Source organism: Lepidochelys olivacea, assembly GCF_965140295.1.
Source record: "Lepidochelys olivacea isolate rLepOli2 genome assembly, chromosome: 4".
Classification (NCBI taxonomy): Eukaryota; Metazoa; Chordata; order Testudines; family Cheloniidae; genus Lepidochelys; species Lepidochelys olivacea.
Genome location: NC_140414.1, coordinates 102244449 through 102270388, shown reverse-complemented (window position 1 = coordinate 102270388; position 25940 = coordinate 102244449). Strand labels below are relative to the sequence as shown.

Sequence of the window (25940 nt, the reverse complement as noted above, 5' to 3'; positions counted from 1 at the left end):
AGAAACCACAGTGAGGAATAATTATTTTTAAGTAAATACATATACAACTTTAGGCAACAGCTTTGAAAACTCTACAAAGAAAACAAAAGGCCTGAAATGGATGCAGTCTTCAGACTAGTTGAATAATTTTTTATATATGCAGGTGCATGAGCACCTGGCAAGTCTTAATAAGGTTATAAAAGATACTTGGGGAAATGCATACAGAACGCTGGTCTGTTTGACATGACAACAGAGATGATGTGAGACCAGAAACAATGATTTTAGGACACTGACTAACCAAATATACCATATGGACTAGTTTATAGAAGACTGGCCATTTTGCCTGTATCTCACTAAGTCCAGGCAGTAGTTATGGATGCGACAAATTCTCTTATGTGTGCGGTGTGGCAGATCTGAGAGCTTGGAAGCATGAAAACCTCAGACTATTTTAATCTATAAATGATATATTTATCTTTGTAAATTAGGAATTGTATTCTGGTTCCATGGAGGAGGGTTACAAAGCTTCCTGCAGGAACGAAAGTTACTGGGGGGTAATTAATGCAAATCGCTAAACAGCACTGGAGAAGTACCACCTCCCAGTGGGAAATTGCATATAATGGTTTTGACTGGGTTAAAGAGGGCCAGGAAACAAAAGCCCCAAACTGTATAAAAGCTCAGCTTGAGCTGATTTAGAGGGTCACAGATTCTGAAATGAAAAATGGACAAACTTGTGTAGGGACCTACCAGGATCCCAGGCGGATGACAGGTAATACCTGGTAAGCTTAGCATGTGAATATACTGTTTACTGATTTATATGCTTTTGTCTTGCTTTGTGAAAGCTGTCTGGTCATTGGTAAACTAGGTCATAGCACTGGAAGACAGCACAAATGCAGGTGTTGCACTAAAGTAAGATCCACTGGGATAAGCACAGTGAATTGCAATGGAATTGCAGCCTAAATCTCCAGTCTGAAGGAAGAAGAATGTGTGTTCCTGCCCTGAGAAAGGGGATGTTTAGAGGTATGAGCCTGTGTGGAGTGTCTGCAAAGAAGCCATGAAGAAGTCAGAGGTGCAACTTCCCTGTGACAAATGGCACAGATGATATTCTGACATTTATCAGACCAGAGATTCCAAGAGCTTTGAGAAGCAAGACACCAACCCCAAATCAAAAGAGAGGTGCACCACAGGAAATAACCCTGGGGCAGCTAACAGGGTATGCTCTCCCTGTGTACTCACAGCACAACCATAATTCACAATCCATACACCTTTGGTGCAGCCATGAAGGCAAAGCAATTACCTGATGTAAGCCTAGTGGTACATGGAGCAATCCTTCCATAAACTAGGATATTGCAAGGTGAGAGAGGATTGTTGCTCCAAGCATGTGAAGATGAAAGCTGCAGTCACAACCCATACAGCCTGCACAAACAGATAACATGGCTCTGAATGTTCCAAGTGTTAAAGATGGCAAGGTTGAACACAAGAAGGTCCTGCTTTCCAATTAAACCCGCCCCCACTACACTTCTGAGAAACACTGTCACCAAGCATGTCAGAACTCTCATCAAGCGTGTCAACCTGAGAAAATTCAGGAAGTAGATTCTTATTCCCAACTTTAAGACAAAGTTCCAGTAATTTGGAAAGTGGTGCTATCATCAGAACTAGGATGTTTGAACCAAACTTCTAAGACCTGGTTATGGCTATGACAACATCTTTGCCATGTGTGTCTGCAGGTCAGTCCGATCTTCTGATCCTATGGAATCAGAGGGAACACATAATGCAATTCCTGATTCCTGTCCAAGAAAAGGGAGCTTGTTATTGGCAATGGGTCTTATTTCACCCTGAAGCAGAACTGATGACAATGGGTATTCTTCTTGTTAATAAAGAAGCCTGGTCTGGACATACTCCTTTTACATAATGCCAGACTGAGGCCAAAATAAGACATTTGTGATTTTGGCAGATAGGTTTATGGTTTTGAATCAGCAGATGTGATATATCTTGATTTTTAGTTAGGCTTTTGACACAGTCCCACCATGACATTCTGATAAGTAAACTAGGGAAACGTGGTTTAGGTGAAATTACTTTGAGGTTGGTTCAAAAATGACTGAAAAAACATATTTAAAGAGTTATTATCACTGGTTTAATTTCAAACTATGGGAATGAATCTAGTGCGGTTCTCCAAGGGTCTGTGCTGGATCTGATACATTTCAATATTTTCACTAATTACTTGGATAATGGAATAGAGAGTGTACTTATAACTTCTGTGGATGACACTAAGCTGGCTTTGCAAGCACTTTGGAGGACAAGATCAAAATTCAAAATGACCTTAATAAATTGGAGAATTGGTCTGAAATCAACAAGATGAAATTAAATTAGGACTACAGTTAGGATGGAAAAATCCCATGCACAAATACAAAATGGGGAATAACTGGCCAGATAATACTACTGAAAAGAATCTAAGGGTTATAGTGGATCACAAATTAAATAAGAGCCAAGACAGTGATGCAGTTGCAAAAAAAAAAAAAAAAAAAAAAAAAAAAAGGGCTAATATTCTGTGGTGTTGTAACGGGGTCAGCACCCACTTCTTGCAAGCGCCCCCTCTGGCTGGGTGCATCCACAGTCTTTAACTTTAAATCAGTCCAGCCCTGGTATGAGGCTGTATCCCCAGGGCTTCCTCCCTGGAGATACTATCTTCCTGCAGCCCTCCCCAGGCTCAGTCCTTACTCAGTGTCTGCAGCCAGCTGGGAGCATCTTCATTGCTCCCACAGTCTCGCTAGCTAACGGTCTTTGGCTCAGTCCTAGCAGCCAACCAGGAGCCTCTTGCTCCCCCGTCCCTGCCCCCACTTAACTGTCCGTTGTGTTGCATTTCCCTCAGCCAGCCAAGTACGCAGTTCTTTCTTTTCCGGCTCCAAGCAGCAATTAACTTCTGCACTGTTCTGCAGCTCCTTTTATATAGCGCTCCTGGGCCCTGATTGTTTGCCTCCTCTGCAGCCACTCTAGCCTGCTTGGAGGACCTCATCACTGCTCCTTTCCTGGGATGGGTGTGGCAGAACTCTGAGGCCTCCAGCAGGGGCCTTTAGGCCTAGTCCACTCCATCACAGGTGTATTAACAGAAATGTCATATCTAAGACATGGGAGGTAATTGTCCCACTCTTCTCAGCAGTACTGAGGTCTCAGCTGAAATACTGTGCTCAGTTCTGAAGGCCACACTTTGAGAAAGATTTGGAAAAACTGAAAAGAGTCCAGAAGAAAGCAACAAAAATAATAAAAAGTTTAGAAAACCTATCCTGTGAGGAAAGGTTTAAAAAAACTGGGCACGGTTTAGTCTTGAGCACCTGTTGCCTGGAGTTTGGCGTTCTCCACAGGTCTTCCCATCGTCCCCCTACTGAGTCAAGAGCCCTATAACTTCCTGCAGTGTTTGTGGGCATCTCCCAATCACCTGCAGTTGTCTTTCCTCTCTCCTCCTGTTCCTTTAAAAAGGTTTCATCGCCAACTAATGCTGTTACAGGTTCTACTCAGAACATGACCAGTTCTACTGATTTCTTCTGGAGTGACTGTCACAAAAGGAATGCCTAAGGCCTCAGCTGACTAACTCTAGAGGCTCTGGGAGAAAACCATTGGTAGATATCTCCTCTCAATGGTGTTTAAATGAGACTAGGATAGTAGATGCATATTTTAGGAGTGCCAATTCAATAGCTCTCAAAGAATCAGGGGAGTATGTTGCCACCTATAAAAAAACAGAGATAATGATGCCAGGTTCTCAGAACCAGACTCAGCCAATGAAGATAAATATGGGGGCCTATGCCATTCAGGCTAGGCCTGGAACATCACAATTTGTGATTCTCCTGAACCTGTGACAGATCAGGGCACCTTGGTGACACTGATGTAGACAATAATACTCCTTAAGAAAATGATACCTCAGAAACTAAGTCATGTCAGCATTAGACACAGCTGTCCTGAGCAAACCTGGGGATGTGAATATTGTTGACACTGAGTACCAAACCATTTTGACAAGCAGTTTACCCAAGTTAACGGTACTGGATCTTGCTCCCAAACTACGTGTACCCAAGGATTCTATTTCCACTTGAGCTGCATAAAAACAATACTTCTTGGAAGAAATGCCTTATGTGCTTAACTCCAAGAGAGGGTTCATAGCTGAGAATTGCAAGCAGAAATAGGCACCTCTTTGAAGCTTGGACTTAAGTGCCTATCTCTGTAAGAGGACTGGGGCTTATGACACACTCCAGTCATCACTATTTCCCATTAACTAGCTTAGGCAGCTCCCTGCCTAGCTTGCTGGCTTTTGTGAATCACAGTCTAAGACACCTATCTCACCCTATTAATTGTATAGGGAGCTTAGGCATCTTTAGGCTTTGTGAATTGCAGTGGTGTTCCTATGATTTTCCAGGCACCAAAACTTTAGGCATTGCAATCTCAGTGTCACAATGGCTAAGTCTTTTTTTGACTCTAGCCCAGGTAAATGGTTCATCAATGTGAATTGTGCTGGATCCATACTACTAGACCCAGTCAACCTGGAAGGATCTGGAGACCAATTCTCATTATCCTGGCACTGGACCACTTTAGGCAAGTGGTACACCATCTGAGGGTACCAAAGCCATAACAGAGTCAGATGACCCAGGATTATTGTAGGAACATTAATAGGCACTGGGCTACTTATTAAAGTGGTTCTCCAGAATGCTGGATCCTAGGAACTGGACTCAATAGATCTGGATGGATCTGCAGATGTCTATGGTGTCAGAACCTCAGCATCTTACCAGGTCAACTTGTAAGGATTCATGTACATCAGTGTTAATTAGACAATGCCAGGATGTCGACATAGAATTAGGTCAACTCTGGGGGACACAGGAACCTTGGCATTGAATTGATGGTGCCAGGAAGCCGGCATTAAATTCAGTCAACCCCTTGGGATGCAGGGATTTTGGTTCTGTGTCAACAGCACCAGAATAAGGCACTATATAGGTGAATCCAAAGGTATTTGGGGACCTTGGAGCTATCAACAATGCTGGGATGTTGGTGCTGAATTAGATCAACCAAGAGGGATCTGGGGGCCTCAGGGCAATGCCAATGGTGCCTGGACCTCAGTACCAAATCAGGTCAACCCAGAGGAATCCAGGGACCTTGAGGCTGGCCTGCATTGTGCACTGAACAGCACCATGCTCACCCAGATAAGACCAGAAAATGAAGGCTGCTTAAACTGGGCACAGAGTCACTTAGGTTAGTGGTCGTTCAAAGTCAATAATGGAGTTGCACATTGCCAGACTTGGTGGACTGGGTCTGAGGAGCTTCCCCCACTTCCTTCCTTCTCCTTCTCCGCCCTTCCACTCCTATGGGTCATACAGACAATATTTGTGCCCAACAGGTACCAATTCTTTTAAATCTAACTAGAAAGAAAATACTCCTGCTCCACCCTCACAAATGGCAGAGTTAAAATAAAAAAGACCAACAAGGAAAGTTTTGAGGACAGAGTATGTGACTCAAGCTCATTGCACCTTCAGTGGTTAAAAAAAGAAAAAAAAAGGTTACTGATCTCCTCAGAGGGCTCAAGAGAGGATAGACTGTACAGGTCTGAATACCAGGTCTGTCTTGCCCAGGATGGAGCTATAAGGAAGTTTCTGCCATGATTCACTAAACTGGGAGCAGTGGTAGATACGCTGGAGAGTAGAGATAGGATACAGAGGGACCTAGACAAATTAGAGGATTGGGCCAAAAGAAATCTGCAGAAAAGAATCAAGGGGATGAGAAGCTGGATATGAGTCAACAGTGTGCCCTTGTTGCCAAGAAGGCTAACGGCATTTTGGGCTGTATAAGTAGGAGCATTGCCTGCCAACTGGCATTGGTGAGGCCTCATCTAGAGTACTGTGTCCAGTTTTGGGCCCCACACTACAAGAAGGATGTGGAAAAATTGGAAAGAGTCCAGCAGAGGACAACAAAAATGATTAGGGGGCTGAAGCACATGACTTATGAAGAGAGGCTGAGGGAACTGGGATTATTTAGTCTGCAGAAGAGAAGAATGAGGGAGGATTTGATAGCTGCTTTCAACTACCTGAAAGGGGGTACCAAAGAGAATGGATCTAGACTGTTCTCAGTGGTACCAAATGACAGAACAAGAAGTAATGGTCTCAAGTTGCAGTGCAGGAGGTTTAGTTGGATATTAGGAAAAACTTTTTCACTAGGAGGGTGCTGAAGCACTGGAATAGGTTACTTAGGGAGGTGGTGGAATCTCCTTCCTATGAGGTTTTTAAGATCAGGCTTGACAAAGCCCTGGCTGGGATGATTTAGTTGGTGATTAGGCCTGCTTTGAGCAGGGGGTTGGACTAGATGACCTCCTGAGGTCCCTTCCAACCCTGATATTCTATGATTCTATCTTATTTGAATTTGATAATGACCATGTGAAGCAGAGGCAATGGAGGTCTCTGTCCCACAGAAACAGGAGAGTGGCCAATACTGACCCTTGGTTGTGACCTGCTCTGTTGCAGAAACAAGGCACTTCCTGTTCTGCTGGGTCACAAATAATCCATAGCTGGAAAACCTCTATGTGAAACACCCAAAACAGAATACTCATGTTGAGAGATCATTCATGGTCTAAAGTGAAGGATCAATACACCAGTTCCATAACTTGACTGCTCTGCTAAAGGCTGCTGGACCTGGCATCGCCTTGCTTGTTCACATAAAACACTGCTGCAGTGTTGTTGGTGAGAACCTGGACCACCTTGCCTTGGATATGAGACTGGAACCGCTGGCATGAATGAAATATCACTCCCAATTCCAAAATGTTTATGTGGAGCATGGCCTTGGACTGCAACCCTTGCATTTGGAGGGCACTCAGATGTGCTCCTTATTCTATGGCCAAGGCATCTGTTACCAGAGTAATGGTTGGGAGAGGAGGTGAGAAAGTAACTCCTTTACACATGTTGGACTAGCTCATTCACCATTTCAGAGACAACAACAGGTTGTCTTGTCCAGGTCGATATACTGAGTTGAATCATGTCTGCAATGTGCTGATGTGCAGTCTGGTGTGAAGGGAGACATAGGTACATGCTGCCATGTGACCTAGGATCCTGAAGCAATCCTTACAGTACTCTGAGGATACTTCTTGAGGGACACACACAGGTTTCATAAAGCCCGAGACCTGGAAAAAGGCAGGAATATCCTGGCAGATTTGGAATCCACGATTGCCTTAATGAATTCTATCCTTTGGATAGATGATAAAATTGGTCCAGTATGTTGAAGAGATGCAGTGTTTGATAAATGGAGGTCTGGAGTAGCCTTGAACCAGACAGTTGTCTGGGTAAGGAAATACACGTACATCCCGCTTGAGGAGGTAAGCTGCTACCAATGCCATGTACTTGGTAACCCCCCGCAGGCTGACAATAGGCAGTACTGTGAATTGGTAGCGGTTGTATCCTACTATGAACCCCAGGAACATGGACTGCCACGTGGAAATATGTTGCCTTTGATTTACAGGACACCTACCATTCCCCCAGATCTGAGAAAGGGGTAGTTGGGGCCAGGGAAACCATCTGGAACTTTATCTTCTTGATGTATCTGTTCAGGTTCCGAAGGTCTACGGATGGGGATGGGGAACCTTTTTTCTATCACGGGCCATTGACCCAGAGGAAAAAAAAATCAATTGCGGGCTACACGCAAGTAAAAAGCATCTTAATTTAGGTTTTTGTTTTAGAGAGAGAAATATAAAACATTGAACTTGCCCACCTGGGGAGGTGGGCGCTGAGACTCGGGACTTCCCGCCTGGGTCAGTGCAAGCCGGCGCTCATGGCTCTAACCTCACAGGTGGGTGCCGAGACTTGCCGTGGGCCAGATGAAATTAGACAACAGGCCGGATCCGGCCCACAGGATGTAGGTTCCCCACCCTGGTCTAGAAGGAGTCTGAAACCTCCTCTGGCTTTGGGAATTAGAAAGTATCAGGAAAAGAACTCCCTGCCCTGATGAAGATGGAACACTTCTGCTATAGCTCCCACAGAACGTAGAATCTGCACTTCTTCTCTTAGTACAGACTCATGAGAGTGGTTCCTGAAGAGGGATGGGAAAAGGGAAGGGGGGGGACAATGAGGAAGTCCAGGGTATATCCCAATTTCACTGTGCTTGGCACTCATTTGGCCAAGGTGATGGACTGCCAGACATGTAGGAGCGGGACAATCTGTCTTGGTAAGCAGGGAAGGCCCAGATAGATCCAGGTTAGGTGGCATGCTGTCCTCGATGTAGAAGAGTCAAATCTGCTGTTTTGAGGCCTGTGGACGCCTGAAGCCTGAGGAAGTGGAAGGCATTTGCCTCCTCTTAGGTTGTGAGCCTGACACAAGAGGTAGTACTGCTGTCTAGGCTGGTTGGAGGATGATATTTTGTCCTTTTCATTATCAGGATGTAGAGGACCAAAGACTTCAGAACTGCTCTCTCATGCTTTAGGGTGTGCAAAGCCCCATCTGTTTTGGAAGAGAACAAGGCACACACTTGGAAAGGGAAGTCTTCAATCATTTTTTCCACCTCTGTAGGAATTCATGAGGACTGCAACCAAAAGGAATGGTGCATTGTCACAGGTGTCACACTGGCCCTGGCTGCAGAATCCACCACATCTAGGGAAGCCGAACAAGCAGTGAGGTGATCTTTAGCCACAACCAACTGGAACTGCTCCCTTGCATCTTCAGGCAGCTTGGTGACAAACTGGGATATGGCTTCCCAATTGGAGAATTCATACTATGACAATAAGATGTGATGATTAGCAAGCTGATATTGTAGAGTTGCTATGGACTAAGCTTTTCTGGCAAAAAGATCAAGCTCTTTCGCATCTTTGTCCTGGAGGAAGCCTAAGTGATGATGACTTCCTGCATTCACCATGGCCACAACTAATGAACTGGGGGTGGGATGTAGATGGACCTGCTGAAATTCCTAGGACAGAACCTGGTATTTCCATTCTGTCCTAGGGAATGGAACTTCTGTTGGCTTGCCCACCAGAGGAATGGAGGATGGGGTCTACCAGATCACTTTGGACAGTTGCAAGATAGCCTTGTTAATAGGCAGGGACACACCTTCCCTGCTTCAGTTGGATGGAGAATGTCCACCTGGATGCCTAGAGAGATTGCTATTCTCCTAAGTAACTCCTGATATACTTTACAACCAGTGGGTACTGAGAATGCTGCTTCTGGTACCAGGGCCTCACCCAGAGAAGAAGAAAAGGCTTGAAGCAGAGGCATGGGAAACTGCTCCCTGGGTTGGTCTTGTGGTAAGTGCTGTGGTACCAATGGTTGTTGCGAAGCTGGCAATGGTGAATCAACTGCATGGGACTTGGGAGGCTGTTTGGTATCAACCGTCACTGGCCTCTCATAGCAGGTGGGGGATGCATCCTTCCTGGGAGATCTATTTTTATGAGATGATGTAGATTTGGATGCCAGAGGCATACCTCAAAACAACTAATAGGTCCCCAGTGGGGCTGAGATGATACTAGACCCCAGGCTTGATTGGCCTATTCATTCCAATCTTCTCATAGATAATTGAGGGGGATCCAACACTGGTCTAAGGGCAGCCTCCATGAAGATATATTGGTGGAGGTGCTTCTCCCTCAGCTTCATCTGAATCTTGAAGCCACGACTGATTGAGCACCTATCTCTGACATGGCCTTCACCCAGACACTTGAGGCAGTGGGAGTGACAGTCACTAACAGACATGGACTTCCTACGGTCCGCACAAGGTTGGAACTCCAGGGACCTCGGCGTAAGTCCCCTGGTACAATGTAGGGTCCAGGGCCCCACTGCACTGGAAAAGCTCCAAAAGGAGGACCAAGTCAAAAGAAAGAATTTAAAATTATTAAAATAGAAGAAAAAAAACTCCGAGGAATGTTTTGAGTACCGCTATGCAGATTGAGTAACTGTTCATAGGGAACACCAATGCTTCAATCACTGACAGTAAAAAGGAACTAGAGGAGGGCTGGGGCATCTCTTCCCTTTATACTCTTGCTTGCAACAGAAGGAACTCTGAGGTGGGCAGGGCCACCCCTACAGGTTCTGATAGGGAAAACTCTCCAGCGCTAGTGCATGAGGCATACACACACCTACAGTGCAATGGGCAAATGCAAGCACTTGAACTGAAGGATGGTTGGGACCCTTCTGTACCGTTGGAATCCTCCATGAAGGGGAGGGGCAAGTAGCCCCAATATTCTGCTTACTAGAAAAATTCTGCAGCTTGATGCCTGGGGCACCATTTCCCAAAAGTGGGAATATGCAGAGACCACTGAAAGAAGAACCTTTGTTAGTGCCAATAAGCAAAGACTTAAAAGGTAATTCAGCTGTTCCTTGTAAGATTTTCAGATAATTATGCAGCCCTCAAAAAGGCAAATGACATTTAAACAAAATAGGCCTGATTTTAAAAGATAATCAGCTCCTGAATCTCCTACTGATTTCAGTGAGACTGTAGGGACACAGCAGTATTGAAAGACGAGCCACATACATTTTTGTGGTTAAAAAAAAAAGATTCAGAAGTATGGGAGGATGGTTGGTTGGAGTTTTTATAGGCACTGCCCTACTGAAGAATGAAAGTCTGGGCAGAGGAAGGGAATGAGCAAGGACAGTGTACTGGACAATCCTGCTCCTGGCCAGCTCCTTAGCAGCTTTCAGCGTTCTGAATTCTAGGAGTCTAATTTTTAAAAGTTTTAGACTCAAATGTATGTGCAAAATAAGTACCCAATTTGTTTGTACACTTATCACAACTGCACATTCTCATCAGAGGTTAGGGTGGTGGAGAATTCATCCAGGAGCTGCTGAGTCAAATTCCATGTTCCTTGTCCATTTACCCATCTCTTTACCTTTGGGAAGGTGGGGGCTGCTGCTTCACATTTTTCTTTTCCTCCCTATCTTCCTCATATTACAGGGAATAGTGGGGAATGAGGGGAAGGGAATCACATGCTTAATCTGGGTCCAAAGTCTGGGACTTGTCCTCCCACTACTGCTTGCCCTTGGGTAATGGGAGTGGAGAAGGGTGTTGTAGGGTTGTATGACTGGCTTTTGTCTGGTGCTGCTGGGGGAGGGGATGATACAGTCTGCTTTCTTGTGAGGAGCAGCCATTGCAAACTGCCTGTTTCATCCTCCCCTTTCCCACCCCTAACTACCCGTGCAATACATGAAGCACTATTTTACTACAATTTCCCCATAAAACCATCAGTATTAGTAATATATAATAAAGAAGCACTACCTTCTGGGGACAAAGTACAAGGAGAAACACCTTAACACCACCTTACTTCAACCACTTAGAACAGTTCAACAAAATCCTGAACGGAATGTCAAAGAGACAAGGTGGGCGAGGCAGTATCTTTTACTGAACAACTTATGTTGGTGAAAAAGACAAGCTTTCAAGCTACACAGAGCTCTTCTTACCTGAAAAGCTTGTCTCTTTCACCAACATAAGTTGGTCGAATAAAAGATATCACCTCATTACGTCATCTCCTTAATATCCTGGGACCAACACCGCTACAACACCGCAAATAGAAATGTGAAAAACATTTACTATCAAAATGCAATGGGATGCATACTTGCTTCCACCGTCCACTTTTATGTAAAGAAATGCCATGGAGAGTGGGAGAGGTTAATATGGTGTGTGGGGAAAGCATTTTCAAAAGTGCCTAGGGGAGTTGAGCATTTAGTTCCCTTATGTGCAATTAAAAAAAACCCACCTTAGGAGTTCACAGGATAAACTCCCATTGCCTCTAGTAGCAGCTGGGTCAGGCCCCTAGACAACGTTTGACTTTCAATGGGACTTGTGTTCTAAAGTTGATTAGCTGCTTTTGAAAATTCCACCATTAGTGAGAAATGAGCAGGCAAAACTAGCACCTAGGTTTGACTGAAATGTTATATAGTATAAATAGATACACACCATGTAATTAGCACATAAAAATCTAGAGGCTAGCCTAACTAATTAGAAATAGGCCAGCTAAACATATGTATCATGTCTGACAATATGTGATGGTACTAGTAGACCCAGTAAGACAAATTACCGGCAGCTGAGGAAAGACCATACAGTGTGCTACATCACCTCAGAAAGTTACACTATGCCCTGATGTTACATGGAGAGTATAGAAAAGATAGATAATTATTACTCACAAAAACACAATTATGTTGACCTCTGATATAAATCAAAGGATTAACAAACAGAGGATTAAATATATCAACACAGTATTTGCTTTTGTAAGTTCTTGAAAATATACAGCTCAAAAAAAACCCCAAAAAACTTTTTTTTATGGTTAACCTACTTGCCATTTAGTGTATAATAAAGTCTTTAGAATTAGAATTAGTAGAAGTCTTTACCTCATTAGATGATGTTCTGAATTAAACTTTGAAGACTATGGTAATCATACTATATAAATAAAATTAATTTGTCCAAGTCTCACCCCGAAATGACGATTCAAACTTCATGTACTATATGACAAAAACATAACTAAAACCAGTCATCTCCACCTACTTTTTCAACTAGTTCATAACTCTCCTCACGCTTCAGTGCTCTGTTTTGTATAGCTGTTGAAGCTCGGTGATAGACATCTAGCCACTCTTGATATTGGCTTTCTGCTATCTCAGTAACAGCAAAACAGAGCGTTCTTAAACCTAAAATAGTAAACAGACCGTAAGAATAGCAATTCATAGTTAGAAATTACTTCATTTCTGTAAAAGCGGCAAAGAGTCCTGTGGCACCTTATAGACTATCAGACATATTGAAGCATAAGCTTTCGTGGGTGAATGCCCACTTTGTCGGATGCATGTGTAGTGTAGATTCATTTCTGTGTAGTGCTAACAATACGTAGTTAACAAGCTAAATTTACTATGAATAGACAGATAAAAGAAAAAAACTCACTGGTGCATGTCACAAAAGCCCCTTGCTTCAAGAATACAAGACAAGACAATATATTAAGGGTTTATCTACACTGGGAATATTTGTACCAGCATACCTACATCAATATAGTGAAATGGGAAAAAATCTCTGATGCTAACCTACTGCACCAATGCAAACTGGTCTTGAACTACTTCAACTTATTTTATTACTTGGTCAAGTCATAGTGGTGCCATTCGATATTATACTTGTGCAGCACTTCTATATGAGAGGCTGTCAATGTCACAGTACAAAAAATTCCTGTATAGAAAGAGATACGAAGAATAAAACAGCCAGCATGCTTCCTTTTACTGTCACCTCTTTGTGCCCAAGCCATCCTAGGGATTTTTCGTTGCCATTTGTGAACATAGTTGTCATTCACCACATTAATACTTTAAATTAGCAGGCAATAAAATAGATATTTCTAGATAAAAAGTATAAATCTTTATTTTATAATTGGACATACATATGTCAAGACAAAATCAGAACTATTTTTTTTAAATTAACTATTTAATTTTCAAGTTATGAATATGTCCCACCGCAGGCAATGAAATGAAGAATTAATATTTTCAGAGTAATAAATTGCAAATGATCTCATGCTCACAATCTGTAAACTATGGAAATAAAACTTTCAAAAACAATATTAATATTAAGCATTATTTTAATCAATCTTAATTTAAATTGTGTGAAGAAAAGCTGATTTTCTGAAATACCTGTTACCGTTTTCAATTGTAACATTTACAGATTTTTTTTTAAAACCTACAATATTAGGCTCAAATGTTTCACAATGTCAACTTGCCTGAAATGCATATACAAAACGTACAACATGTACACAAGATGGGTTTGCATAAGCATTCATGCACAACTGTCTGACTTGCACATATGCACTGGGGCTCATATGTATACAAGCGTACAAGAAGTTTTTAAAATGTAAATCCTAATGTTATTAAAAAAAATTTCAATGTGTACCAAAAAAAGTGTTCTCCACTCACAAAATCACAACTAATGGCTAAGCAGAAAATTTGAGCAAATGGGTTTTCTTATCTGTAATTTTTGTTCTCTGTATGAGTTTGTGTGTGTCTGTTTATATTCCTAGACCAAAACAATTTAAAATAGAGTTAAGATTGAGAGTAATGAATCAGTAATTTAGTGTAAAATATATTACTGAAATGTAATTATCTTAAAACCCAGGAAGAGTTACGGTTAAACTCAAATCTAAATGTGTTAAGTTATGGAAATGTACAGTGAGGGTATCCAAACAAACAATCTTAACTCTGCCTTGTCACAGATTCTTCCAACTTCCCATAAAGTCAAAACTGAGCAAACGCTTGCATACAGGCTACATTTGAAGATTTTTTTAAAATTAATTTATTATTATTAATTGGTCATTATTTGCTGTTACTCTTCATAATTAAGTTTCTCCTTGAGCAGAAAACTTAATTCTGTCCTCAAGAGACACCATGCAAAACCCCTTGAGATTGTGAGTAAGGTATTTTAGTTTGTGTGGACCCACATTAGCTTAAACTGATTTTAAAGGACACAGGGAATAATTAAGGTTGTTTGTTTGAGTGCCTTTTTGTTAATTTCCTGTCTTAAGATGTTTAGATTTCTGGAGAATGACACTGACAGGACTCAACAATTTCACTGCTACCCACAGGCTCTGAACAGTAGTACTGAAACTGAATAAAGTCTTCTTAATTTCACTGTCTTCATGGTCAGGAAGATGTAAGTGCATCCATTTGCACTCATATTTGGAAGGTGATCTTTGTACCTGTTAGAGTTTCAAATCCAGAACCATAGAATCATAGAATATCAGGGTTGGAAGGGGCCTCAGGAGGTCATCTAGTCCAACCCCCTGCTCAAAGCAGGAGCAATCACCAACTAAATCATCCCAGCCAGGGCTTTGTCAAGCCTGACCTTAAGGAAGGAGATTCCACCACCTCCCAAGGTAATGCATTCCAGTGCTTCACCACCCTCCTAATGAAAAAGTTTTTCCTAATATCCAACCTAAACCTCCCCCACTGCAACTTGAGACCATTACTTCTTGTTCTGTCATCTGCTACCACTGAGAACAGTCTAGATCCATCCTCTTTGGTATCCCCTTTCAGGTAGTTGAAAGCAGCTATCAAATCCCCCCTCATTCTTCTCTTCCGCTGAGTAAACAATCCCAGTTCCCTCAGCCTCTCCTCATAAGTCATGCGTTCCAGTCCCTAATCATTTTTGTTGCCCTCTGCTGGACGCTTTCCAATTTTTCCACATCCTTCTTGCAGCATGGGGCCCAAAACTGGACATAGCAGTCCAGATGAGGCCTCACCAATGTCAAATAGAGGGGAACGATCACGTCCCTCGATGTGCTGGCAATGCCCCTACTTATACAGCCCAAAATGCCGTTAGCCTTCTTGGCAACAAAGACACACTGTTGACTCATATCCAGCTTCTCGTCCACTGTAACCCCTAAGTCCTTTTCTGCAGAACTGCTGCCTAGCCATTTGGTCCCTAATCTGTAGCGGTGCATGGGATTCTTCCGTCCTAAGTGCAGGACTCTGAACTTGTCCTTGTTGAACCTCTTCAGATTTCTTTTGGCCCAATCCTCTAATTTGTCTAGGTCCCTCTGTATCCTAACCCTACCCTCCAGTGTATCTACTACTCCTCCCAGTTTAATGTTATCTACAAACTTGCTGAGGGTGCAGTCCAGATCATTCATGAAGTTATTGAACAAAACTGGCCCGAGGACTGACCCTTGGGGCACTCTGCTTGATACCGGCTGCCAACTAGACATGGAGCCATTGATTGCTACCCACTGAGCCCGACAATCTAGCCAGCTTTCTATCCACCTTATAGTCCATTCATCCAGCCCGTACTATTTTAACTTGCTGGCAAGAATACTGTGGGAGACCGTGTCAAAAGCTTTGCTAAAGTCAAGGAATAACCACTCAAACACCTTCAGACTTCTTGAGACCTAAAGAGCTCCAACAGGCTCCGAGAACATCTTTTGTGTGCAAACTGGTTCTAGTGTTTGGACATGAAAATGGTAATCTATAGCAATATGCATCTCTGCTCTTTTTTATGGATTTTGGGAATTTTTGAATGCACAAAGTGATCTGCTGGTGTTATTTCCAGTTTGTATGCAGACTCTGTCCTTATGCACTATCCCTACCTCGCCTCAGTCGTAGGCTCCTGCCAGTCACCTGCTAGCCCCCAGGCCCTAGGGCAGACTGCAGTATGAGCCACTCATCACAGACAAGGTTGGGATTGGACCTGCTGCCTCTGCCTACCCGTGGCTGCCCCTGCAACCCCTGCACCTAATAGACCTTCCCAGGCCTGCAGCCTGGGGCTTTCCTAGGCCAGAGTTCCCTTGGCCTTTTCCCAGCCCTGCTCCGAACTAGGTCTCTGCAGCCAGGTCCCTCCCTCTCAAAGCTAGAGAGAGAGTGCTCTTCTGCTCCTGGCTTCCCTGGCTTTTATAAGGCCCGCTGGGTCTGTTTGGGGCATGGCCCCCAGCTGCAGCTGCTATGCTAATCAGCCCAGCTCTTCCCCTGCCCCAGCCCTCTCCCAGGGCTATCTTAAACCCCTCTGGGCCCCAGTGGGTGTCCACTCCGCTACACTTACCAATATATGTCTAAGCATCCCTGCGTTTAGCCCATTTGTAAGTATCTTGATCAAATGTTTATAAATATTTTGTTATTGTTTGGATGTAGTAATTTGCTTATTATTTCAGCTTTTTTGGCATGTGTAGAACAATTGTATAAGCCTTTGGATTTAATTAAGAATTTATGGTTAAATTAGTGTTTGGTGGTTTCCCATATTAATAATTTCAAATAATTCCAACAATCATCTTTTACAGCCATTCTAGCCTGGATTTCTTGTACCGAGGAGTGATGGGTCTCTGGAGAATTGTGACAAATTCTTGTCCCCATCCTGACTTGTCTTCTTATTCAATATCAGCAGTAACAGGGACTTTTTCTCCTCACTCATCAATAAGGAGCTAAAGGGAACTAAAGGAGTAGATACCCTCTACCCAAAATATGGGAGTTTTAAAAAGGTAAAATGTATACATTTAAATTTTCAAAAAATAGTTATTCAAGGGTTAAAATCCATTGCTGATGTAATAACCTGGTATATGGATTTGTGTACAGGCCCAAAGTCCAGAGTTTGGTCAAGAGGCCTAGCAAAAACTAAGAGAAAGCAGAATAACCAAAGATAACCTTGCTTTTGCTAAGATATGCCTGGTCATCAAAACGCCAGATATTGGGGGCAATAATTGTGTCTTATTCAAAGTTTCAACTAGAACAAAGAAGCCCTGTTTCTGTTAGTTTCTTCTGTAGGGAGATGTTCTTCCCACACATCCAACCTTGAGTTTATGAAAGGTTAAAGCATGTCAGTATAAGATATGGCCTCCTCCCACCTCCCTTTCCCAGGGACCAATGCCTGCCTTAAAAACACAAATCAACAACTTGAAAGACAATCTTTATTGCCATATACTTTTACTGTTTCTTTGCTTTTACCCCTAGATATGTACCTGTTAGGAATGAAGTAGCTCCTTTGATTGTCTATGGACCCCAAATCAGAATTCAACATATATATTTTATACTAATACATTAATTAAAGTACTAATTAAATATTAATTTGTTAATTTAAGACCATGGGCGGAGACATTATATAACCTTTGACCACTGGCTACTGTGCTATCATGTCTTGCTGCTAGACCTATCCGGGGTTGTCGGACTGCCTACCCTGTCACTTTTCCCCACCCATGGAAAATCCATATATTCCATTGTAATCAATTGATTGACAGTGTCTCTGAGCCTAATAAGCGAGGTGACACTCCATCAGCGCTGTACGTAATAAACTCCTGTGCTTGACCTCTACACAGTGTGGATTTATGTCCTTCAGTTATGTTTCCTCTGGCCTTTCCAGCAAAAAGGATCATATTACTCCTCTAATGTTCCCTAGCCCTCTTTTTGCCAACCCCCAAATAGTACATGCAAGCTTTAAACGTGAACTGACATTTATATCCAAAAGCTCAGTTATCCAAAGATTCAATATGTCCTTCAAGATGTAGAGCTCTGGTCTTGCAGAACTTCGATAAGTCCTATGGAATTTAAGAGCTGGCAGGATCAGAGTTAATGTACAACTCAATCCTAAACTACAAAAGCAAAGAGTTTTGGATAAGCTGCTGGCTTTCCATAATCATGGAAGCTGCCTCAGCAAGTTTTGATGGTTAAAATTCAGGGTTGAAGAATCCTAAGAACAAACTTTAAGAGATTGATGGGGCAGCTCCCAATTTTCCAAATGTTTTGAATGTTCATTGAGACATTTGGCTATTTGGTGTGGTACTTAATGATTATGAAAACATACTATGACATATATAGGATGTGCAAACATGGCTCAGTTAGTATAGTGGAGAAAACATAACTTTTGAAATTTTCTGACATACAAATGCTTGGTTTTGTACCTCTAATATAGAACACCACTATATTTTGGCATTTTAATTTGCATCTAAATTACATTCTAGAGAGCTTAATGTCATCTACTTAAATAATCAAGAAGCTTCATAAATAAAATAAACAAAGCTGTATTGAGGCTTATAAACTAACATGGCAATAGAAATTTTGAATCGGGACAGTAAAAATTAATATAAAGGAAGAGGCTGGGTGGGGAACAACAGCGTATACCTCTTATGTACAAGGCACACTAATTAATTTAACTATCTTCAGAATAAGAATGGTGTTTAACATTCCTCTAGATTTCTTGGCAATTTGACAGCATTAGGAATACTAAGCTTTGATGCAACAGTGTAGTGGCCTCTGACATTACGTGGTATCTTGGTCTCTCTTGTTCTCTGCCTGTGACACACAATATTTAGTTTCCTGGGGACTGAAAGTTTTGGTCTAACTGAAGTTTTTGGGCTTATCATAGGGGTACTTGGGAGAAATATAATGGCATGTGGTATACAGAGGACACACTACATGTTCTGATGGCCCCTTTAGGCCCTATAGCTCTATGAAACTGTGTGGTCATCCTACACTGATGTAAGAAGGGTTTGAATGAGCTCTCCTCTGACATCTAGTGATGAACTGGGGGAAAAGACCTCAGAAGGTCATTGCCAGGAGGTGTTGGAGATGGATTGGCCATATGCTTCAGATGGAAACTGATTCCATCACCAGAGTAGCAATAAGATGGAAACCTGAAGGCAAGCGAAAATGAGGTTGCCCGAAAGCAACATGGCAAAGAGCTGTGGAAGCCGAGCTGAAAAATGTGGGGCACAGCTGGGGAAATATTGAAAGACTTGCCAGAAACAGACAGGAGTGGAGGAGTTTTGTCGCTGCCCTAAACGCCAGAAGCATAATGGGAACATGATGATGATGATGACCTACGCTTTGTAGGTCTGTCATAAATATAAAGGGAAGGGTAAACCCCTTTGAAATCCCTCCTGGCCAGGGGAAAGCTCCTCTCACCTGTAAAGGGTTAAGAAGCTAAAGGTAACCTCGCTGGCACCTGACCAAAATGACCAATGAGGAGACAAGATACTTTCAAAAGCTGGGAGGAGGGAGAGAAACAAAGGGTTTGTGTGTCTGTCTGTAGTCGTCTTGGCCGGGGACAGAACAGGAATGGAGTCTTAGAACTTTTAGTAAGTAATCTAGCTAGGTATGTGTTAGATTATGATTTCTTTAAATGGCTGAGAAAAGAATTGTGCTGAATAGAATAACTATTTCTGTCTGTGTATCTTTTTTGTAACTTAAGGTTTTGCCTAGAGGGGTTCTCTATGTTTTTGAATCTAATTACCCTGTAAGATATACCATCCTGATTTTACAGGGGGGATTTCTTTATTTCTATTTACTTCTATTTTTTTATTAAAAGTCTTCTTGTAAAACACTGAATGCTTTTTCATTGTTCTCAGATCCAAGGGTTTGGGTTTGTGGTCACCTATGCAAATTGGTGAGGCTTTTTATCCAACATTTCCCAGGAAAGGGGGGGTGCAAGTGTTGGGAGGATTGTTCATTGTTCTTAAGATCCAAGGGTCTGGGTCTGTAGTCACCTAGACAAATTGGTGAGGCTTTTTACCAAACCTTGTCCAGGAAGTGGGGTGCAAGGTTTTGGGAAGTATTTTGGGGGGAAGGACGCGTCCAAACAGCTCTTCCCCAGTAACCAGTATTAGTTTGGTGGTGGTAGCAGCCATTCCAAGGATAACGGGGGTAATATTTTGTACCTTGGGGAAGTTTTGACCTAAGCTGGTAAGGATAAGCTTAGGAGGTTTTTCATGCAGGTCCCCACATCTGTACCCTAGAGTTCAGAGTGGGGGAGGAACCTTGACATGGTCCATGTCAAGGTTCCTCCCCCACTCTGAACTCTAGGGTACAGATGTGGGGACCTGCATGAAAACCCTCCTAAGCTTATCTTTACCAGCTTAGGTCAAAACTTCCCCAAGGTACAAAATATTACCCCCGTTATCCTTGGAATGGCTGCTACCACCACCAAACTAATACTGGTTACTGGGGAAGAGCTGTTTGGACGCGTCCTTCCCCCCAAAATACTTCCCAAAACCTTGCACCCCACTTCCTGGACAAGGTTTGGTAAAAAGCCTCACCAATTTGTCTAGGTGACTACAGACCCAGACCCTTGGATCTTAAGAACAATGAACAATCCTCCCAACACTTGCACCCCCCCTTTCCTGGGAAATGTTGGATAAAAAGCCTCACCAATTTGCATAGGTGACCACAAACCCAAACCCTTGGATCTGAGAACAATGAAAAAGCATTCAGTGTTTTACAAGAAGACTTTTAATAAAAAAATAGAAGTAAATAGAAATAAAGAAATCCCCCCTGTAAAATCAGGATGGTATATCTTACAGGGTAATTAGATTCAAAAACATAGAGAACCCCTCTAGGCAAAACCTTAAGTTACAAAAAAGATACACAGACAGAAATAGTTATTCTATTCAGCACAATTCTTTTCTCAGCCATTTAAAGAAATCATAATCTAACACATACCTAGCTAGATTACTTACTAAAAGTTCTAAGACTCCATTCCTGTTCTGTCCCCGGCCAAGACGACTACAGACAGACACACAAACCCTTTGTTTCTCTCCCTCCTCCCAGCTTTTGAAAGTATCTTGTCTCCTCATTGGTCATTTTGGTCAGGTGCCAGCGAGGTTACCTTTAGCTTCTTAACCCTTTACAGGTGAGAGGAGCTTTCCCCTGGCCAGGAGGGATTTCAAAGGGGTTTACCCTTCCCTTTATATTTATGACACGCCCCCCAAATCTCAGCTAGGGTGAAACACTGGCTGGGATTTCTTCCTGGAGCTCTAGGAAAACAGAGTTAATAAGACACATGCATCTCTAAATATACTACCAAGTACATAAAGACTAACAATATTTTCCACATCTCAAGGACGATTTTAACCAGTTGATTCTGGGAAACTTTCACGGGAGAGTGCATCAGCCACTTTGTTAGAAGCTCCTGAGATGTGTTGGATGTCGAAATCAAAATCTTGGAGAGCTAAACTCCACCGAAGAAGTTTTCTGTTAGTTTCTTTGACGGTGTGAAGCCACTTTAGTGCAGCATGGTCGGTTTGCAGGTGGAAACGCCGTCCCCAAACATATGGGCGTAGCTTTTCCAGAGCGTAGACAATGGCATAACATTCTTTTTCAGTGACTGACCAGTTGCTTTCCCTCTCAGACAGTTTTTTGCTGAGAAACACTACAGGGTGGAATTCTTGATCAGGTCCTTTCTGCATTAAAACTGCTCCCACACCACGCTCGGATGCATCTGTGGTTACTAGGAACGGTTTGTCAAAGTCTGGGGCCCTTAGTACAGGGTCAGACATGAGTGTCGCTTTAAGCTTGTTAAAGGCCTTCTGACACTTTCCGGTCCACTGAACAGCATTTGGCTGTTTCTTTTTGGTTAGGTCTGTCAGTGGGGCAGCGATTTGGCTGTAGTGCGGTACAAATCGTCTGTAATAACCGGCCAAGCCTAAGAAGGATTGAACCTGTTTCTTTGACTTTGGGACAGGCCACTTTTGGATAGCATCCACTTTGGCCTGTAGGGGGCTGATAGTTCCTTGACCCACCTGGTGTCCAAGGTAAGTCACTCTGTTTAGGCCTATTTGACACTTCTTAGCCTTAACAGTTAGTCCTGCCTCCCTTATGCGCTCAAGGACTTTTTGTAGATGTTCCAGGTGGTCTGCCCAGGAATCCGAAAATATGGCCACATCGTCAAGGTAGGCGACTGCATATTCTCCTAATCCCGCTAGGAGACCATCTACAAGTCTTTGGAAAGTGGCGGGTGCATTTCGCAGCCCGAAAGGGAGTACATTAAATTCATACAGCCCGAGATGTGTGATGAAGGCTGACCTTTCCTTGGCAGATTCATCTAGCGGTACCTGCCAGTACCCCTTGGTTAAGTCCAAGGTAGAGATGAACTGGGCCCGTCCCAGTTTCTCTAATAGTTCATCAGTGCGTGGCATTGGATAGTTGTCTGGGCGAGTTACAGCATTTAGCTTACGGTAGTCCACGCAAAAACGTATTTCCCCATCTGGTTTGGGAACTAGAACCACTGGAGATGCCCATGCACTTTCAGAGGGGCGGATTACACCCATCTGTAACATATCCTGGATCTCCCGTTCTATAGCAGTTTTAGCTTGAGGAGACACCCGGTAAGGTTGGACCCTAATTGGGTGAGCATTACCTGTGTCAATGGAGTGGTATGCCCGTTCAGTCAGTCCTGGGGTGGCTGAGAACGTTGGCGCGTAGCTAGTGCACAGCTCCTGGATCTGCTGTCGCTGCATACGCCCAAGGGTCATGGAGAGGTTCACCTCTTCCACACCACCAGCACATTTCCCTTCGTAGTAGACACCTTCAGGCCACTCAGCGTCGTCTCCTCCCTGGGCTGTAAACTGACAAACCTTTAATTCTCTGGAATAAAAGGGCTTTAGAGAATTAATATGATACACCTTAGGCTTTCGGTTGGAGGTGGGGAATGCTATGAGATAATTAACAGCTCCCAGGCGCTCCTGGACCACGAATGGCCCTTCCCACGATGCTTCCATTTTATGGGCCTGGAGCGCCTTTAAGACCATGACCTGGTCTCCTACTTTGAAGGAACGCTCTCTGGCATGTTTATCATACCAGGCTTTTTGCTCTTTTTGAGCATCCTGTAAGTTTTCTCTAGCAAGGGCTAAAGAGGTTCGGAGGGTGTTTTGTAGGTTGGTTATAAAGTCCAGAATGTTAGTTCCTGGAGAAGGTGTAAATCCCTCCCATTGCTGCTTCACCAACTGCAATGGCCCCTTAACCTCACGGCCATATACAAGTTCAAATGGGGAAAACCCTAAACTGGGATGTGGTACAGCTCTGTAGGCAAAGAGCAATTGCTGCAATATTAGGTCCCAATCATTGGAGTGCTCATTTACGAATTTACGTATCATGGCCCCCAAAGTTCCATTAAACTTCTCCACCATGCCATTTGTTTGATGATGGTAAGGAGTGGCAACCAAGTGATTTACCCCATGAGCTTCCCAAAGGTTTTTCATAGTTCCTGCCAGGAAATTAGTCCCTGCATCTGTGAGGATGTCGGAGGGCCAACCTACCCTGGCAAAAATGTCTGCTAGTGCCTGGCACACACTTTTAGCCCTGGTATTGCTCAGAGCTACTGCTTCCGGCCATCGGGTGGCAAAATCCATGAAAGTCAGTATGTACTGCTTTCCTCTGGGTGTCTTTTTCGGAAAAGGACCCAGAATATCCACAGCTACTCGCTGAAATGGAACTTCAATGATGGGGAGTGGCTGGAGAGGAGCTTTGACCTGGTCTTGGGGTTTTCCCACTCTTTGGCACACCTCACAAGACTGGACATAGGTAGAAACATCCTTGCCCATTCCCTCCCAGTGGAATGACCCCCCCAAACGGTCTTTGGTCCTGTTCACCCCAGCATGGCCACTAGGGTGATCATGGGCTAAGCTCAAGAGCTTGGCCCGGTATTTAGTTGGAACTACCAACTGTCTCTGAGGATGCCAGTCTTCCTGGTGTCCCCCAGAAAGAGTTTCCTTGTATAAAAGTCCTCTTTCTACAACAAACCTGGATCGATTAGAAGAGCTGAGAGGCGGTGGGTTGCTCCGTGCCGCCGTCCAAGCTCTCTGGAGGCTTTCATCTGCTTCTTGTTCGGTCTGGAACTGTTCCCTTGATGCTGGAGACATCAGTTCCTCATGGGATTGTGGACCTAGGCTTGGTCCCTCTGGAAGCGATATAGGGGATGGAGCTGTTTCTGTTGACTGTGAACCGCTCTCCGCTGGTGCACTATGTTGGGATTCAGGCTCCGGCTGAGCCTCTTGTGTAGGGTTATCGGCTGCTGCCAGTTCAGGTTCGGTGGGGCCCTCTGGTGTTGAGGTTGCAAGTACTGGATTCAGTGCTGACACGGGGTCTGGTGTTGGTTGTTCGGCTGGTTCCGGTTCCGGTTCTGGGACTGGTTCCGTCTGGGTCTCTGGGACTGGATCCACTACTGCTGTTGCAGACATTGGCCTGGGGTCCAGGTCCATCACCTCTGACTGGGTCCTGATAGAAGTTTCCGGAACAGAGCTAGGCCTCACGGCTTGTTTAGCCTGGTTGCGGGTGACCATTCCCACCCTCTTGGCCTGCTTCACATGATTGGCCAAGTCTTCCCCCAACAGCATGGGGATGGGATAATCATCATAGACTGCAAAAGTCCACATTCCTGACCAGCCCTTGTACTGGACAGGCAACTTGGCTGTAGGCAAATTGAAAGAGTTGGACTTGAAGGGTTGAATCGTCACTTGGATCTCTGGGTTGATTAAATTGGGGTCCACTAAGGAAGCATGGATAGCTGACACTTGTGCTCCGGTGTCCCTCCACGCGGTGACCTTCTTCCCACCCACACTCACAGTTTCCCTCCGCTCCAAGGGTATCTGGGAGGTATCTGGGCCTGTGGACCTCTGGTGTGATTCCGGTGCAATGAACTGTAATCTGTTTGGGTTCTTGGGGCAGTTGGCCTTTACATGCCCCAGCTCGTTACACTTAAAACATCGTCCAGCTGACGGGTCACTGGGGCGAGGAGGGTTGCTGGAGAACGGGGTGGTGGGACGATAAGGGGTCTGGAGGGTTCTTTGGGAGGTAGGTGGGGCTTTGGGCGGCCCCCGGTAATAGGGTGTGGTCTGGGGTGGTCCCTTCTGGTCTCCGCTCCAACTGCGACCAGTTTTCTTCTTCTCTGCCACCTCCACCCATCTGGCTCCAATCTCTCCTGCCTCAATTACAGTTTTGGGTTTCCCATCTAGGATGTATCTTTCTATTTCCTCAGGAACACCCTCTAAGAATTGTTCCATTTGCATTAGGAAGGGCAAATTTACTGGAGATCCAACACTTGCTCCTGATATCCAGGCATCCCAATGTTTTACAATGTGGTAGGCATGTCGGGTAAATGACATGTCTGGTTTCCACCTTAGGGCTCTGAACCTCCGACGAGACTGCTCGGGTGTTATCCCCATTCTGACTCTCGCCTTGGATTTAAACAGTTCATACTTGTTCATGTGTTCTTTAGGCATTTCAGCTGCCACCTCAGCTAAGGGTCCACTGAGCTGCGGCCTCAGCTCTACCATGTATTGGTCAGTAGAGATGTTGTACCCAAGGCAGGCCCTTTCGAAGTTTTCTAAGAAGGCCTCAGTATCATCACCTGCCTTGTAGGTGGGGAACTTTCTGGGATGGGAAGTGGTACCTGGAGAAGGATTGCTAGGGTTTGTTGGTATATTCTGCTGGGCCTTTATCCTCTCCATCTCCTCCACATGCTTCCTCTCTTTTTCCTTCTCCTCCTCCTTCAGCCGCATGAGTTCTATCTGTCTTTCATGTTCCCTTTGTTTTTCCTCAGCCTGAAATTTGGCTAATTCCAGCTGTAGTCGAGCTGAGGATTTGGCCATTCTAACCTCTCTGTTTTTAACTAACTTTACACCCGAGGTTTAGAAATAAATAAACAAAACTTGGCTGTAAACTTTTGCTGTGCTGGAATAGAGTACCTATTCTCTGATAGTGATTGTCAGCCTACAGAAAAAGACAATTCCCTTGTCTCTGCTCTGGGCCCAAATTAAAGCAAAA

General features: G+C 43.9%; 1 protein-coding gene across 3 annotated transcripts in view; it reads right to left on the bottom strand.

Annotated features, from left to right (window-relative positions):
* ATP8A1 (ATPase phospholipid transporting 8A1) overlaps positions 1–25940 on the bottom strand; it is a 245376-nt gene that overhangs the window by 96372 nt on the left and 123064 nt on the right. For all 3 annotated transcript variants that reach the window (XM_084625418.1, XM_084625417.1, XM_084625419.1), the window contains one exon: positions 12451–12590. In XM_084625418.1, coding sequence (XP_084481544.1) covers positions 12451–12590 — 140 coding nt within the window. The remainder of the gene's footprint in view (positions 1–12450; positions 12591–25940) is intronic.